The sequence below is a fragment of the Argentina silus genome, assembly GCF_951799395.1.
Source record: "Argentina silus genome assembly, chromosome: 22".
Classification (NCBI taxonomy): domain Eukaryota; kingdom Metazoa; phylum Chordata; class Actinopteri; order Argentiniformes; family Argentinidae; genus Argentina; species Argentina silus.
The window spans coordinates 3,587,112-3,602,111 of record NC_139676.1 but is presented as its reverse complement, the minus strand read 5'-3'; the positions used below and the strand labels follow the sequence as shown (position 1 = coordinate 3,602,111).

Here is a 15,000-nt window from a genome sequence, read left to right as displayed (position 1 = left end):
GCCTGGATGGACTGATCTGCCTGCTCCGAACCCTAGTCAGCCTATCCTCATGATCCACACATCAGCATGTGTGTCTGACCCTCTGGGACGACTAAAGCACACAGGATGCGCCACCACAGGAGTCTGCAGAGCACTGTTTAAAAAAAAAAAAAAATCAAGCTCAGTTTGCCCCTTGGCTGTTGCCGTACTCCTAGACTGATTAATTCCTGTTTGTAGTTCTGGGGTTATGAGTCATAAATCCTCAACCCCCAAAGCGACTCCTAACCCTTACCCCCTCCATGCACTTTTTGTAGATCTGATAGAATTGGATAGGTGCAAGCGGTATGGCGGAACATTCATCCAGCGTCCTAGGGGGGGATTAGGGCTAGGTCTGAACGGCTATAATACACACACACACACACACACACACACACACACACACACACAGACAATTCAACTCCTAGCCGCTAGGTTAGGGTTAGAGTTAGGATTCAGGGATTGTGAGTGTGTGTGTGACAGTGGGTTGTGGCATCACCCGGTAGTATTCTGTAAGAATTATTTGTCTTTTTTGCTTCATGAATTCAAGTTATTCACACTTTTTCTGCTTTAATCTATTGATGATGATAGGCATATGGTCTTTTAGCTGAAGCTTGCATCCAAATGGACTTAAAGCTGAATCATATATACACTCACTGAGCACTTTGTTAGGAACACCTGTACACCTTCTCATGGTGGAGGTGGTGGAATGGTGTGGGGAATGTTTTCTTGGCGCACTTTGGGCCCGTTAATACCAATCAATCATCGCTTGAATGCCACAGCCTATTTGAGTATTGTTGCTGACCATATGCATCCCTTCATGGCCACAATTTACCCATCTTCTAATGACTACTTCCAGCATGATAATGCACCGTGTCACAAAGCATGAACGTGATTTCATGAACATGACAATGAGTTCAGTGTTCTTCCCAGCCACCGGATCTGAGTCCAATAGAACACCTTTGGGATGTGGTAGACCGGGAGATTCACAGCTTGAAAGTGGACCTGAAAAACCGGCAGGAATTGCGTGATGCAATCATGTCATCATGGACCAGAATCTCAAAGGAATGTGTCCCAACATTCAGAACAACAGAATTGAGGCTGTTTTGAGAACAAAGGGAGGCCCTACCCAGTATTTCGTATAGTGTTCCTAATAAATGCTCGGTGAGTCTACATTGTGTGGATCACCAGTGTCTCTATATGTGTCTCTGGTTGTGATCCACTCTTAACTGACAGAATTTTCTAGGACTGACTCTTTCTTTCTTTCTTTCTTTCTTTCTTTCTTTCGTTCTTTCGTTCCCTCTCTCCTCTCCTCCTCCTCTAGCGTTCCTAACTCGTGCCCGGCCAGCCCGCGAGGGGCGGGGTCGTCCGGCTATCGCTATGCACGCAACGTGACCTCTGACCTGCAGCTGGCCGCAGAGTTCGCCGCCAAGGCCGTCTCCGAGCAACAGAGGGCTGGATCCGAGCAACGGGGAGGCGCCGAGCAACGGGGAGAGTCGGCGGACGGAGACAGCCCCAAGGTGAGCGGGTGTTCCGTACCCACGATCCTTCATTAAATTCAATAAAACGTTATCGTTTTTTCCGACGGGCAATTTGTTTGTAGCGCGATACAAGATAAAGCAACAAAATATATCGTGCGTACACACTAGTCAAGTTGGCGTGTGCCATTGCTGTCCCCCAATTCTTCACTTCCTAATCGATAAAACCCCTAAAGGGGCAATCTGGGATAGTTTTAACCATGTTTTAAAGCTATCATTTTGATCTCGTGGATGGTCAGTTCTTGCATTCCAGCTCTGTCTATGAATGGGAGAGTGGTTACAATTCTCCGGGCCCATCCGTCCAAAAAAAAAAAGCGGCGGGGTGACCTCTTTGTGGTTTGAATCCCAGGTTTCCCTGTGTTTGTAAACAGTGCGGCACTAATATTGTGTGTGTGTGTGTGTGTGTGTGTGTGTGTGTGTGTGTGTGTGTGTGTGTGTGTGTGTGTGTGTGTGTGTGTGTGTGTGTGTGTTAACCCATTCTGTCTCTCTTTCTTTCTAGGATGAGTCCAAGCCTCCGTACTCGTATGCCCAGCTGATAGTCCAAGCCATCTCCTCTGCACCAGACAGGCAGCTCACGCTCAGTGGAATATACTCTCACATCACCAAACACTACCCCTACTACCGCACTGCTGATAAGGGCTGGCAGGTATGTCTTTCTCTGTGTAGGTGTGTGTGTGTGGGGGAGGTGTCTCTGTGTGTGTGTGTGTGTGTGTGTGTGTGTGTGTGAGAGAGAGAATCCACTTTATTTGTCGCTTAACCCAATTCAATGTAATTGGATTATTTTTGTATTTTTCTCTCTCTCTCTCTCTCTCCCCCTCTCTCACCTCCCCTCTCTCACAGAACTCGATCAGACACAACCTGTCCCTGAATCGGTACTTCCTGAAAGTGGCCCGCTCCCAGGAGGAGCCTGGGAAAGGTAGTTTCTGGCGCGTGGACTCCGCCTCTGAAGGGAAGCTGGTGGAGCAGGCGTTCCGGAAGCGACGGCAGAGGGGCGTGGCCTGCTTCCGCACGCCCTTCGGACCCCTGTCCTCAAGGTAAGATGCCTCACCGTTGACCTTCAGCCCCCCCCCCTAACCCCTTTAGGTGCCAGCCGGTAGAGTTAGAAACACTAGAGGGCGCACTTCCTGGGAAAGATAGTTGGTGCCATCTCTAGTCATTTACCTCTGGTACCGCCCCAAACTTTGACCCCTGAACTCTAACCTCACCCTTGTCAGGTAGTGGTTTTTTTTTGTTTTGTTTTGTTTTTTTCGGCTGCAGTTTCTTGTCTGTTTTTTTCACCTTCTCACACACTGTTAAACCCCTCCCTCTCTCTGCTTCTCTCTGTTTGCTCACGGGTGATTGGATAGAACAAAGTAAGTCTTCAACCCATGGTCTCTCTCTAGCTATCACCTGTGTGTGTGCGTGTGTGTGTCTGAGAAGTGTGTGTGTGTGTGTGTGTGTTTTACAGAACAAGTGTGTTTGCAGCATTGTTACCATCTGTTGTGCATACAGTAAGTGTACACTAACCCCCCCCCCCCCCCCCCCCTTTCCCCCCATCCAGGAGTGCCCCAGCCTCCCCTACCCACCAGGGTCTCCTGTCCCCCCCCTCCAGTGGTCTGCAGACCCCAGAGTGTCTGTCCCGTGAGGGCTCCCCCATCCCCCACGACCACGACCTGGCTCACAAGTTAGCCTCTGTACCTGAGTACAGGTACACACAGAGCGCCCCAGGTGAGACCCCACAAACAAACACTCGCGCGCGTGCACACACACACACACACACACACACACACATGACTTCAACAACTCATGAATGCACAGGTATCTTAACTTAAGAAATGTCTCTACTTTGTCTCCCTCTCTCCATTCCCTCCCTCTCTTCTTCCTTCCCCCTCTCTCTCTCTCTCTCTCCTTCCCTCCCCCCCACCAGGCTCCCCGGTCCATGCCCAGCCTGTGATCATGGCTGCTCCGCCCCACCCCCAGCCCCTGTCTTCAGGGTTGGGTAAATCCCTGACGTTCATGCCGGCAGGGGGGGGTCAGACGCTGCACATGCTCCAGAGCCCCGTCACCATGCTGCGCGTGGTCACCGCCGCCGCCCCGCCCTCCAACCCCCCCAACGGCTACATCATCACCCACGGCAACACCGCCGCAGGCCAGCAGGGAGCAGCAGAGGGCGCAGCCGAGCTGAGAGGTACAGAGAGAGGTAGAGAGAGAGAGAGGGAGGAATGCTAAAACGGAAATCCTTGGGACGACCACACCCTAATCCCTACCCCTAAACGTAACCCCTACCTAACCCTACCCCTAAACGTAACCCCTACCTAACCCTAAACTTAATCCCTACCTAACCCTAAACTTAATCCCTACCTAACCCTAAACTTAACCCCTACCTAACCCTAACCCTAAACGTAACGCCTACCTAACCCTTACCCTAACCCCTACCTAACCCTAAACTTAACCCCTACCTAGCCCTAAACGTAACCCCTACCTAACCCTAAATGTAACGCCTACCTAACCCTTACCCTAACCCCTACCTAACCCTCAACGTAATCCCTATCTACCCCTAAACTTAACCCCTGACCCCTGACCGTTTTAAATCTCAACTACTTCGTCCTGCTATACATCCTGCTTAGCATCGACCCGTTTCCCTTGGCTACTGTGTACATTTATAGCATCTGATGCTGATTCGAGACATATCGATAAGTGTTATTGACATACTGTTGACAGATGATCCATGCGTTAAGAATGTGTTTGGAATACATGGACGATAGACTGTAGCATTGCCTCTAATTAATGGATTTGCGGTCTGTCTATTGCCGATATATCACTGATGTGTTGCTGATATCACATGGTCAGTGTGTGTGTCGTCTGTTACTGACACACGGTCAGTGTGTGTGTCGTCTGTTACTGACACACGGTCAGTGTGTGTGTCGTCTGTTACTGACACACGGTCAGTGTGTGTGTGTGTCGCCTGTCACTGACGCGTTGCTGACACACTGTCGTTGATGCGTCCTCCTCAGACGCCCAGCAGCAAGGTCGAGAGCGTGTGATCCAGGCGTTGGAAGGCGCTAACCAGGGCAGCGAGGGGCGCGGCCTGTTGGGGCTGCACCAGCTTCCCGTTCGCCCCGTCACCCAGAACGGGAAACACTCTGCCACTGTCGCCACGGCGACCAGCGTCACCAACGCTTACAGTAAGAGTCACCCGGCAACCCTCTTGTTTATTCAGTCGCCACGAAACAACATTTCCGTTTGCCCGTCCAATGGGCCGGAGTTGGCTAGGGTTCTGATACGAAGGTCCCTTGATTGTCTCCAAGCAACACTTACACACACAAAACGTTATTGACACAAAGCAATTATGAACAACTCGTTTTTTTCGCGTTGCTATTGTCACTCCGGTGGTTTAGTTTAATTGAGAGGTGAGCTTGATTCAATGTTGTGAATTTTCTCCTCTCTTCCTCCCCCTCTGTCCTCTTCCTGTCCTCCTCCTCCTCTCACTATGTCTCCAGCTCTCACCAGCCCTCTCCAGATCCTTGCGGCCCAGGCCTCAAGCTCCCCCCCGGTGCTGGTGACCCGGCAGCCCAGCGCGGGGCCCGATCCTCGGGCAGAGCAGCCAGGCGAGCCCCAGGCCAAGAGGCCTAAGATGGAGGAAGAGGAGGGCCAGGGCCCGGCCCCGCCCACCCAGCAGCCTGTCATCGTGGCGATGACCTCTCAATCCCACGACCCCAGGAAGTAAAAAAACCCAACAAAAAAAACAACAAAAACAACCTAATGGTGCCTAATGGAAACCCACCTGTTGGTTCCCCCTAGCCCCCACCTTCTTGAACCTTCCATAGATCTGACACAATTGGATGGGTGTGCCGAATATGAATCAAATATGACACAAATTCCAGTTTGCCTTTTAGAGGCAAAGATTGGAGGTATTACCATATTGATAACCACTATCCAATCCTGTCAGATCTACTGGAAGTGCTAAGAGGGTAGGGCTTAGGGTGTTTGGGGCTAGGGGATAGGGGCTGATTTGGAATTTCGGCAGCTCTCTCTCTCTCTCTCTCTCTCTCTCTCTCTCTGAGAGGCAGAGGGCCCCGAAGAAGAGTAGAACATCATTCTAATGTTTCTTATGAAAAGAAAAAGGAAGTTGATCCTCAATCGGGGATGGGCAACTCCATTCCTGGAGAGCCGTGCATGCTTCTGCTCCAACCCAGCACTAAACCCCCCCCCCCCCCCAACTTATCAACTAATCATGGTCTTCAGTCAAAACTGATATGTTGCTCCAGATGTGTCACTGCTGGGCTGGAGCACAAATCTGCACACACTATGGTCACCCGGGACCAAAGTTGGCCACCCTTGATTTAGCCCAGTGGTACTTAATCCTGATCCCGGAGAGCTGAGGGTGGGTCCAGGTTTGTGTCCCAGCCGAGTGCTGTCACACCTGATTGAATTAATCCGCTGATCTTTAAGCAGTAAGCTGAATCAGGTGTGTTAGTGCTGATCTGGGGCCTGCAGTAGTGCGGTTTTCCAGGACTAGGAGAGAGGCTCACTGGACTAAGAAGCAGATCAAAGGTTAGTTTAGTGCCCCCCCCCCCCCCCCCCCCTCCATTCCCCCCTAGTGGTTAAGGATAGGATGTGGGCAGTGGGTAAACTGATTCTAGATCTGTGCCTAAGAAGTGTCTGTAACAGCAGAGGTAGACTCCCCTAGTCCCCAGGGTCCCTGTGTCTGCTGGTTTACCCTTCTTTCCACTGAAATTGATCAAACGATCAGACTTTAGTATAGAACGTTTCATACAAAACTGTAACACAATATGCTTTGCAAAGAATACAAATATATACATATATATATATATATATATATATATATATATATATATATATATACACATATATATATATATATATATATATATATATATATACATATATATACATATATATATATACATATATATATATATATTAATAACTGTTCAGGTTTTTCTCAAAAAGAGTTATTTTTTTACCTCATGATTTCTTGGTGAGATAAAGGAAGATAAAGGTGAATCAAATGGACGTTTATCATATTATACGTTTATAGATATTGATAAATCAAATGTTTATCGATATCTGAAATCGATTGATAACTGTCAAGAAGAGCCGTTTTGGAGGGTCCACTGACCTAGTGGCCAAGGTCTTTTCCTTTAAAAAAAAAAAAAAAAAAAGAACACATTGGGTTGAAAACCAGCAGACACGAGGTCTCTTCAGGACCAGGTGTGCATTCTTCTGGTGGGGGAGGAGAGGGAGAGGGGGAGGGAAGGGGGAAGAGGAGGATGAGGAGACGGAGGTAACATAATGTAGACAAACTGATTGTGTCGTTTTATTCTTCTTTTTTTTTTTTTTTTTCTTTTTTTTTTTTCATTTGTAGAACAAGGAGTCGGAGCTGTGTGTGTACAGTTTTCTTTTGTTTTGTTTTGTTTTGTTTTAGCTCGGAAACGCATTATTATCCATAAAAAGCCTTAAATGTTTCTACTCTTTTTCTGTTGTCGTTTATTTTAATTTTTTTTTATTTTTAACCTAGAGAGCTTTACTTTTTAAAACGTTAACTTGAGTGCTTCAGAACAGGACATGGTGTGCTATTACGATGATGATGATGATGATGACAACGACGACGAGGGAGTAGGTAGAAGTCACGTCACCCCTCCAACCCCAGATCTGGGGTCAGATCTGTTTAACCACACTAATGGTGAATGTGAGGATCTAGTAGGGCGATCTGATCCCAGGTCTGTGGTTGATGGGGGGCGGGGGCGAGCGGGGGGGGGGGCGGGGGCGGGAGGGGTGATGATAATATCGGCAGCCATGTTGCCTTCTCTAAGGAGACCTGGAAGCAAAGCTTTTATCTGGGGAAGGGTGGGACCAACGCATGACTACACAGCTCTCTCTCTCTTTCTCTGTCTTTCTCTCTCCTCTCTCCCTCCCTTTTCACTCTCTCTTCCCCCCCCCCCCCCCAACTCTTGCTCTTGCTTTCACTGTCCCCTCTCTTTCTTCTCCTCCCCCCCCCCCGTCTCTCAGACATTATGTGTTCTATCTCATAATCTATTGGTTCTGAGAACTGTTGGGGGCTTCCACACAGCAATTGTTAATCAGGGGATGATTTTGAAACGTCTCTCTGCGTTTAGCGCTTTTGAACGTCCCGTTTATTGGTATCATATTTACTGTCAACTGATCACGAGTTTGACGAGTTTCGGAGGGTCCACTGACCTACTTCTATTAGCCCAGGTCTTTTCCTTTAAAAAAAAACATTGGGTTGTAAAACCAGCAGACACAAGGTCTCTTCAGGACCAGGTGTGCATTCTTCTGGTGGGGGAGGAGAGGGGGAGGGAAGAGGCAGCCATGTAAGAGGTCTCTTTCAGACATTATGTGTCCTATCTCATAGTCTATTGGTTCTGAGAACTGTTGGGGGCTTCTACACAGGGCTTGTTAATCAGGGGATGATTTTTGAAACGTCTCTCTGCGTTTAGCGTTTCTGAACGTCCCGTTTATTGGTATCATATTTACTGTCAACCGATCACAAGTCTTTATACAAAAATCTATGATTGTTGCACAAAAAAAAAAAAGAAACAAAAAAAAAATATGGATGTAAGCTGCTCTTCTCATCTGCAAAGCAAGAGCTATTTAAGATGATGGTATTTTTTTGCAAAAAGTATTTTGCTATCTAAGAACCGCTGTCGTCATAACTTTTGGAAAATAGAAAAGTATATATGTATTTTTAAATGTTCCTGTTTTGTGATTTGTTAAAAGATGTGTAGCACAAATTAAAGTTCCTCATTGATCCCCTGTCCCGCTGCCTCTTTCTTCGTGTGAAGTCCTGGATGTTCCCAACTTTTCCCAACTGGAATTTGAATTTCCTGGCTATTCCTGTCTTTAATTCAGGCATTACCAAAAGGATCTGCCCAAGATTTACAGCATACCACTTAATCTGTGAAACATGGTGGAGGGGGTGCTATTTTCTAAAGGAGTTTCTACTCTAACCTCATAGTAATTGTTTGATTTCAAATCCAAACTGTTGGAGTATAGAGCTGAAAGAAAACAAAACGCTTCCTCTTTCCAATACTTATGGAGGGCACTGTAAAAGCATAGGATTGATTTCAACACCTCTCTTCCACCCGTCCGTTTCTCTTCACGTCTTTGTGGGGAAGCTGAGGGACCAGGGAGCTGAGGGACCGGGGTGGTGAGGGACCAGGGAGCTGAGGGACCAGGGTGGTGAGGGACCGGGGTGGTGAGGGACCAGGGAGCTGAGGGACCGGGGTGGTGAGGGACCAGGGTGGTGAGGGACCAGGGAGCTGAGGGACCAGGGTGGTGAGGGACCAGGGAGCTGAGGGACCAGGGAGCTGAGGGACCAGGGAGCTGAGGGACCAGGGTGGTGAGGGACCAGGGAGCTGAGGGACCGGGGTGGTGAGGGACCAGGGTGGTGAGGGACCAGGGAGCTGAGGGACCAGGGAGCTGAGGGACCAGGGTGGTGAGGGACCAGGGTGGTGAGGGACCAGGGTGGTGAGGGACCAGGGAGCTGAGGGACCAGGGAGCTGAGGGACCAGGGAGCTGAGGGACCAGGGTGGTGAGGGACCAGGGTGGTGAGGGACCAGGGAGCTGAGGGACCGGGGTGGTGAGGGACCGGGGTGGTGAGGGACCGGGGTGGTGAGGGACCGGGGTGGTGAGGGACCAGGGTGGTGAGGGACCAGGGAGCTGAGGGACCGGGGTGGTGAGGGACCGGGGTGGTGAGGGACCAGGGTGGTGAGGGACCAGGGAGCTGAGGGACCAGGGTGGTGAGGGACCAGGGTGGTGAGGGACCAGGGTGGTGAGGGACCGGGGAGCTGAGGGACCAGGGTGGTGAGGGACCAGGGAGCTGAGGGACCAGGGTGGTGAGGGACCAGGGTGGTGAGGGACCAGGGTGGTGAGGGACCAGGGAGCTGAGGGACCAGGGTGGTGAGACGGGACGAGGATGGAATGAGATGTTGTCGAAGACAATAAAGTGAACACTGGTTTCCTGCCAACACTTTATTCTGTAATGCAGATCTTCTAATAGTATAAATATTGAAAAGTCATTTGAAATGGGAGGTACAGACATGCATTTATGAAAGACTGATTGTACAAACCATTTAGCACACAAAAAAGGAAAAAAACTAATTACAAATGTCATTGTCATTATATGCAGATTGATATGACAATTGCTGCTTGAGTGTAAAGCTGAATCTCAACTTTGAATGACATTCTTCAATAGAACATTTAAGAATTAAGCGATTGATTCCAATAGATCCCAAATACTGTAGATTTTCTTCAGTGTGTATAAGCCAAAGTGTAAATTGATTATATATACAAATAAATATATACACACAACCTCATACACACGGTATATATTCAATAAGAGACTGACAATATTTTTCCTTCCTTCCTTTTTCATGGAGTCTCTGAATGGTTTCTAGATGGATAAGTTCAAACCCAATGCAAACGTTCCAGTGACGGTCATTTGTGCTCAGAACAGACCCAGCAGCACTGAGAGACGGAGAACGGTAGAAGTCACCTTTCACCACAAATCTAGGGTCAGATTACCTTACGCCTAAACTTAACTATTAACGGGATGAAAACATATCTGACCCTTTCTCGGTGGTTACGAGGAACTACGTCTAGTTACTCCAAAATAAACTTCGAATAATCCACAGACATAATAGTCGCAGATCGGTATCAATAACGATAGGTAAATGTTATGTTCATGTTTCTTTAAACAAATGTATACATAAATGACCAAGTCAATGATTATTACGTGTGTTTTGATTGCTCACATTCTTTGTTTTGACCAAACATTACTGCTTTGGCATACAGACAGGCACTAGCCCAGCTCTCAATGGATCTGTCTGTTCTGGACTAGCCTGTACTGCTAGTGTAGGGTCAGGTTGACATGTACTGTGTATCTGTGTGTGACTGACAGGGTTTGAACCCGGGTCTCTTGCATGCCAGGAAGACATGCGCCTGTGCCCGCTAAGCTAAAGCCTGTGCTAGTCAACGTAAGCTATACTAGGCTTTAGCTTGGGGAGCTAACACATGGTTTCAGGGTCACCGGGGAAGTTAATGATTACGAGAGAGTCGTTCCAAACCACCTCCGCTACATATGTGTGCAGATAGAGTTGATTGAGTCCACATAAAACCAGAGCTACAGCTGAGAATGCTTTGACATATGAATATGATACGATACAATTGTAAGAATTTACAAAAATTGAACTTGCTTTTGCAATAGCAACACAATCAAGATTTAGTGCAGTTCTTTACAAGACGCAATTTCTAAATCTTGTTCGCTTTTGAAAAATCATGTGAAGTTGACATTTCCATGCAACCTGCACCCCCGAATCATTTTACCTGGTCCGTATTGTTTTAGACCAGGATTCGTTTGTTTTCATTGATAACAAGTTATAGCATACATCAGGCAGTCAAACCTGCCTGTAAGTAATGATGTGAAAACGGCCTAAATCTACTGTGCTTTAACCCCCCAGGTGTACGGGGATTAACCTCAGACACTGATTGGTTAGACTCCAGCCCTGCCATGTGATGTGTTTGATTTCTGATTCCACATCCATGATGACAGACTGATATCTGATTCCACATCCATGATGACAGACTGATATCTGATTCCACATTCATGATGACAGACTGATATCTGATTCCACATTCATGATGACAGACTGATATCTGATTCCACATTCATGATGACAGACTGATATGATTCCACATCTGTGATGACACACTGATATCTGATTCCACATTCATGATGACAGACTGATATCTGATTCCACATTCATGATGACAGACTGATATCTGATTCCACATTCATGATGACAGACTGATATCTGATTCCACATTCATGATGACAGACTGATATCTGATTCCACATTCATGATGACAGACTGATATGATTCCACATCTGTGATGACACACTGATATCTGATTCCACATTCATGATGACAGACTGATATCTGATTCCACATTCATGATGACAGACTGATTCTTCTAATTTGAGAGGATCACGGGAGGGGTTCATTACGATGAGGTCAGACAGAGTGGTTGAGGGTGAGTCGCCTATGTGCACGTGTGCGTGAGTGTGAGTGTGTGTGTGTGTGTGTGTGTGCGTATACAAAGACTGCAAGGTGTCTCTCCTCATTCCCAGATCTGTCCATCTTCTCGGATCCATCTCTATCAGCCCTTTTCCCCCTCTCCCTCAAAGATGTCTTCTCCATCTTCTCCTCTCTCCGCCTGGACTTCCTCCTTCTGCTCTCTCTCTCTCTCTCTCTCTCTCTCTCCCCCCTTCCCTCTCTCCTGTTCCGTGTCAGTGCTGACAGGAGCGCTGCCGGAGTGGGGGGCAGATTCCGGCCCTGTCAGCAGGAGGAAGCGCTGATCTTCTCCGAGACTTCCAGATCCGACTTGGCCACCAGGAAACGCAGCCGCCCCCCGCCCAGCCGGATCAGATCCACCGCACTATGGAGAGAGAGAGAGAGAGAGAGAGAGAGAGAGAGAGAGAGAGAGAGAGGGAGAGAGGGAGGGAGAGAGAGAGAGAGAGAGAGGGAGAGGGAGAGAGGGAGAGAGAGAGAGAGGAGGGAGAGATAGAGAGAGAGAGAGAGAGAGAGAGGAGGGAGGGAGACAGAGAGAAGGGGTGGTGGGTATTGATAGAGTGAGAGAGAGAAAAAGAGAGAGGGAGAGAAAGAGAGAGAGGAGGGGTTGAGGCAGTGAGAATGACGAGGGGATGAAGAGGTGGAGGTCGAGAGAGAAGGGGATGCGGAGGAGAAAGAGAGAGCGTGTGAAAGGAAGAAGGAGAGAGACAAAGAATCCAATTACATCAGGATCAGCAGAGATGGAGTATACATCAAGATGTCAGATCGAGGAGCAGGCATTAAGGTCTCTTTGGCTGGTCACTGATCAATCAAGCTGATTGATTGGCTAGAGAGTCTGTAAGAAGGATTAGCTGGGAGGTGAGGTGGAACACACAAGAGATACCGAGACCAACACATCTGCTCCTCATCATCACCACCATCTTCATCACTGTTATCACCACCACCATGACCATGATTGCACAAAACAGACGATTCATCATCATCATCATCATTATCATGACTATTATCTTCATCATCATCATCCTCACCTCTGATAGTCGGCTCCAATCAGGCTGGTCCCGTTAACGGCCAGGATCCGGTCTCCGATACGTAGTCTCCCATCTGATGCTGCCGGACCGTCGGGAATTAGAGTCCGGATGTAGATTCCTGGAGCGTTCAGAGGAGTGTGCTGGAGAACGAGAGGACAGGAGTGGAGAGAGAGAGGACAGGAGGAGAGAGAGAGAGAGAGGACAGGAGGAGAGAGAGAGGACAGGAGGAGAGAGAGAGGACAGGAGGAGAGAGAGAGAGGACAGGAGTGGAGAGAGAGAGGACAGGAGGAGAGAGAGAGAGGACAGGAGGAGAGAGAGAGGACAGGAGGAGAGAGAGAGGACAGGAGTGGAGAGAGAGAGGACAGGAGGAGAGGAGAAGCTCAAATATTGTTGTCACAGTTGTAACATTTTTGAAAGTTTCCAAGACAAAGCCTGAATACTCCCACTTCCTGTATCCATCCAATCACCATTAGAGAAACCAATGAGGAATCAGAATTGGACAAATGTATAGATTGACCCGTCAATGTGAGTGTGTGAGTGTGTGCTGTGTGTGAGTGTGTGCTGTGTGTGCCCCTGTAGCGTGCCCCCACACACTGTGTGTGTGTGTGTGTGTGTATGTCTACGTATGTGTGTGTCTCTTTGTGTGTGTGTGTGTGTGTGTGTTTGTGTGTATGTCTACGTATGTGTGTGTCTCTGTGTGTGTGTGTTTGTGTGTATGTCTACATATGTGTGTGTCTCTTTGTGTGTGTGTGTGTGTGTTTGTGTGTATGTCTACGTATGTGTGTGTCTCTTTGTGTGTGTGTGTGTGTGTGTGTGTGTGTGTGTGTGTGTGTGTGTCTACGTGTGTGTGTGTGTGTGTGTGTGTCTACGTGTGTGTGTGTGTGTGTGTGTGTGTGTGTGTGTGTGTATGTCTACGTGTGTGTGTGTGTGTGTGTGTGTGTGTGTGTGTGTGTGTGTGTGGCGGCCCACTCACCAGTCCGTCGATGAGGCCCATGCCCAGTCCGAACGGCCCCTTGTCCAGCTCCACTATAAACACCACACAGAACTCATCAGGCAGAGGGATGCCAGAGGGAGGCACAGGGAAGGGAAACTCACACCCACTTACACTTCCTAGAGAGGAACACACACACACACACACACAGCTACAGGGTCTCGCTACGGGAATAGACGCAGCTACAGGGTCTCGTTACAGGAATATATATATATATATATATACACACACGCACGCACGCACGCACACACACACACACACACACACACACACACACACACACACACACACACACACACACACACACAGAGTCTCCTACAGGGCTACAGGGGCACACACAGCTATAGGGTCTTGTTTCAGATACACTCACTCTCACTCTCACCCTCTCTCACACACACACACACACACACACACACACACACACACACACACAGCTACAGGGTCTCACAGAAATCAACCGCAACTCAAGTGTTAGAAAAAATAGGTCTGGTACAAACACACAACAGACAAAGAGGCATGCAATACTTAAAATCACCACCAGATGACACATGCGCATGCGCACACACACACACACACACACACACACACACACACACACACAGGATATGAGGGCACACCATATTCCTCAATGGAATATCATTTTTTACCATGATAATTATTCGATGTATTTCTTCTATTTCATGGTAAATGATTGCTCTAAGCACAATAGGTATCTAGTATGTGAAAATGAGTGCTAATATGTTTTCTATATGCTGTGCTATGTATTATATACACATTAGTCCATATAAATCCATTATAGTTCATGATGTGCTGTGTATAATGTATGTAAGTTGACCATGAGGTCCTCTTGTCCTCTGTGGCTCAGTGGGTAGAGCATGGCGCTAACAACGCTTAGGTTCTGGGTTCGATTCCCGCTGGGACCATATATACTGAAATGTCTGCACTCACTGCAATGTAAGTCGCTTTGGATAAAAGCATCAGCTAAATGGCGTATATTACTATGATGACACGTTTAGATGTATTGTACTCTATACTGCATGGTATAGGGTGTGTGAAACGTACCCTCCAGTCCATTGGTGATGATACCGTTGGTCTTTTTGCCATCAGTTGGAGGTCTGTTACTGCAGCCGTTAGCCTGAGGGGTGTGGCCAGCCGTCGGAATGGGACCGCCCCCCTCGGGGTACAGTGGGGTGTTGGGCGGGGTCAGGAGGCAGGACGGGTCAGGATTGGGCGGTCGTACGTGAGGGACAGCGCCGTTGCTTCTTATTCTGCCGTGTGATTGGCCGGGGGGCCTGTCCCTCACCCTCTCCTCACCCGCCTCCCCCGCCTCACCC

General features: G+C 48.3%; 2 protein-coding genes across 3 annotated transcripts in view; one reads left to right on the top strand and one right to left on the bottom strand.

Annotated features, from left to right (window-relative positions):
- foxk1 (forkhead box K1) overlaps positions 1 to 6,332 on the top strand; it is a 12,776-nt gene extending 6,444 nt beyond the window's left edge. Inside the window, exons 3-9 of one of the 2 annotated variants that reach the window (XM_083694017.1) lie at positions 1,340 to 1,535; positions 2,053 to 2,199; positions 2,394 to 2,587; positions 3,094 to 3,260; positions 3,460 to 3,720; positions 4,547 to 4,717; positions 5,033 to 6,332. In XM_083694017.1, coding sequence (XP_083550143.1) covers positions 1,340 to 1,535; positions 2,053 to 2,199; positions 2,394 to 2,587; positions 3,094 to 3,260; positions 3,460 to 3,720; positions 4,547 to 4,717; positions 5,033 to 5,259 — 1,363 coding nt within the window. In that variant the 3' untranslated portion in view covers positions 5,260 to 6,332. Of the gene's footprint in view, positions 1 to 1,339; positions 1,536 to 2,052; positions 2,200 to 2,393; positions 2,588 to 3,093; positions 3,261 to 3,459; positions 3,733 to 4,546; positions 4,718 to 5,032 lie in introns of both variants that reach the window. The other variant, XM_083694016.1, reaches the window with a different exon arrangement.
- Positions 6,333 to 11,914: 5,582 nt separating this feature from the next.
- Positions 11,915 to 15,000, bottom strand: part of radil (Ras association and DIL domains) — a gene marked incomplete at both ends in the record, with an annotated part of 27,451 nt that continues 24,365 nt past the window's right edge. The window contains 4 exons of the mRNA XM_083693700.1: positions 11,915 to 12,014; positions 12,676 to 12,815; positions 13,649 to 13,785; positions 14,729 to 15,000. The exon at positions 14,729 to 15,000 is cut by the window's right edge and continues 47 nt beyond it. Of these exons, the coding sequence (XP_083549826.1) occupies positions 11,915 to 12,014; positions 12,676 to 12,815; positions 13,649 to 13,785; positions 14,729 to 15,000 (649 nt within the window). The remainder of the gene's footprint in view (positions 12,015 to 12,675; positions 12,816 to 13,648; positions 13,786 to 14,728) is intronic.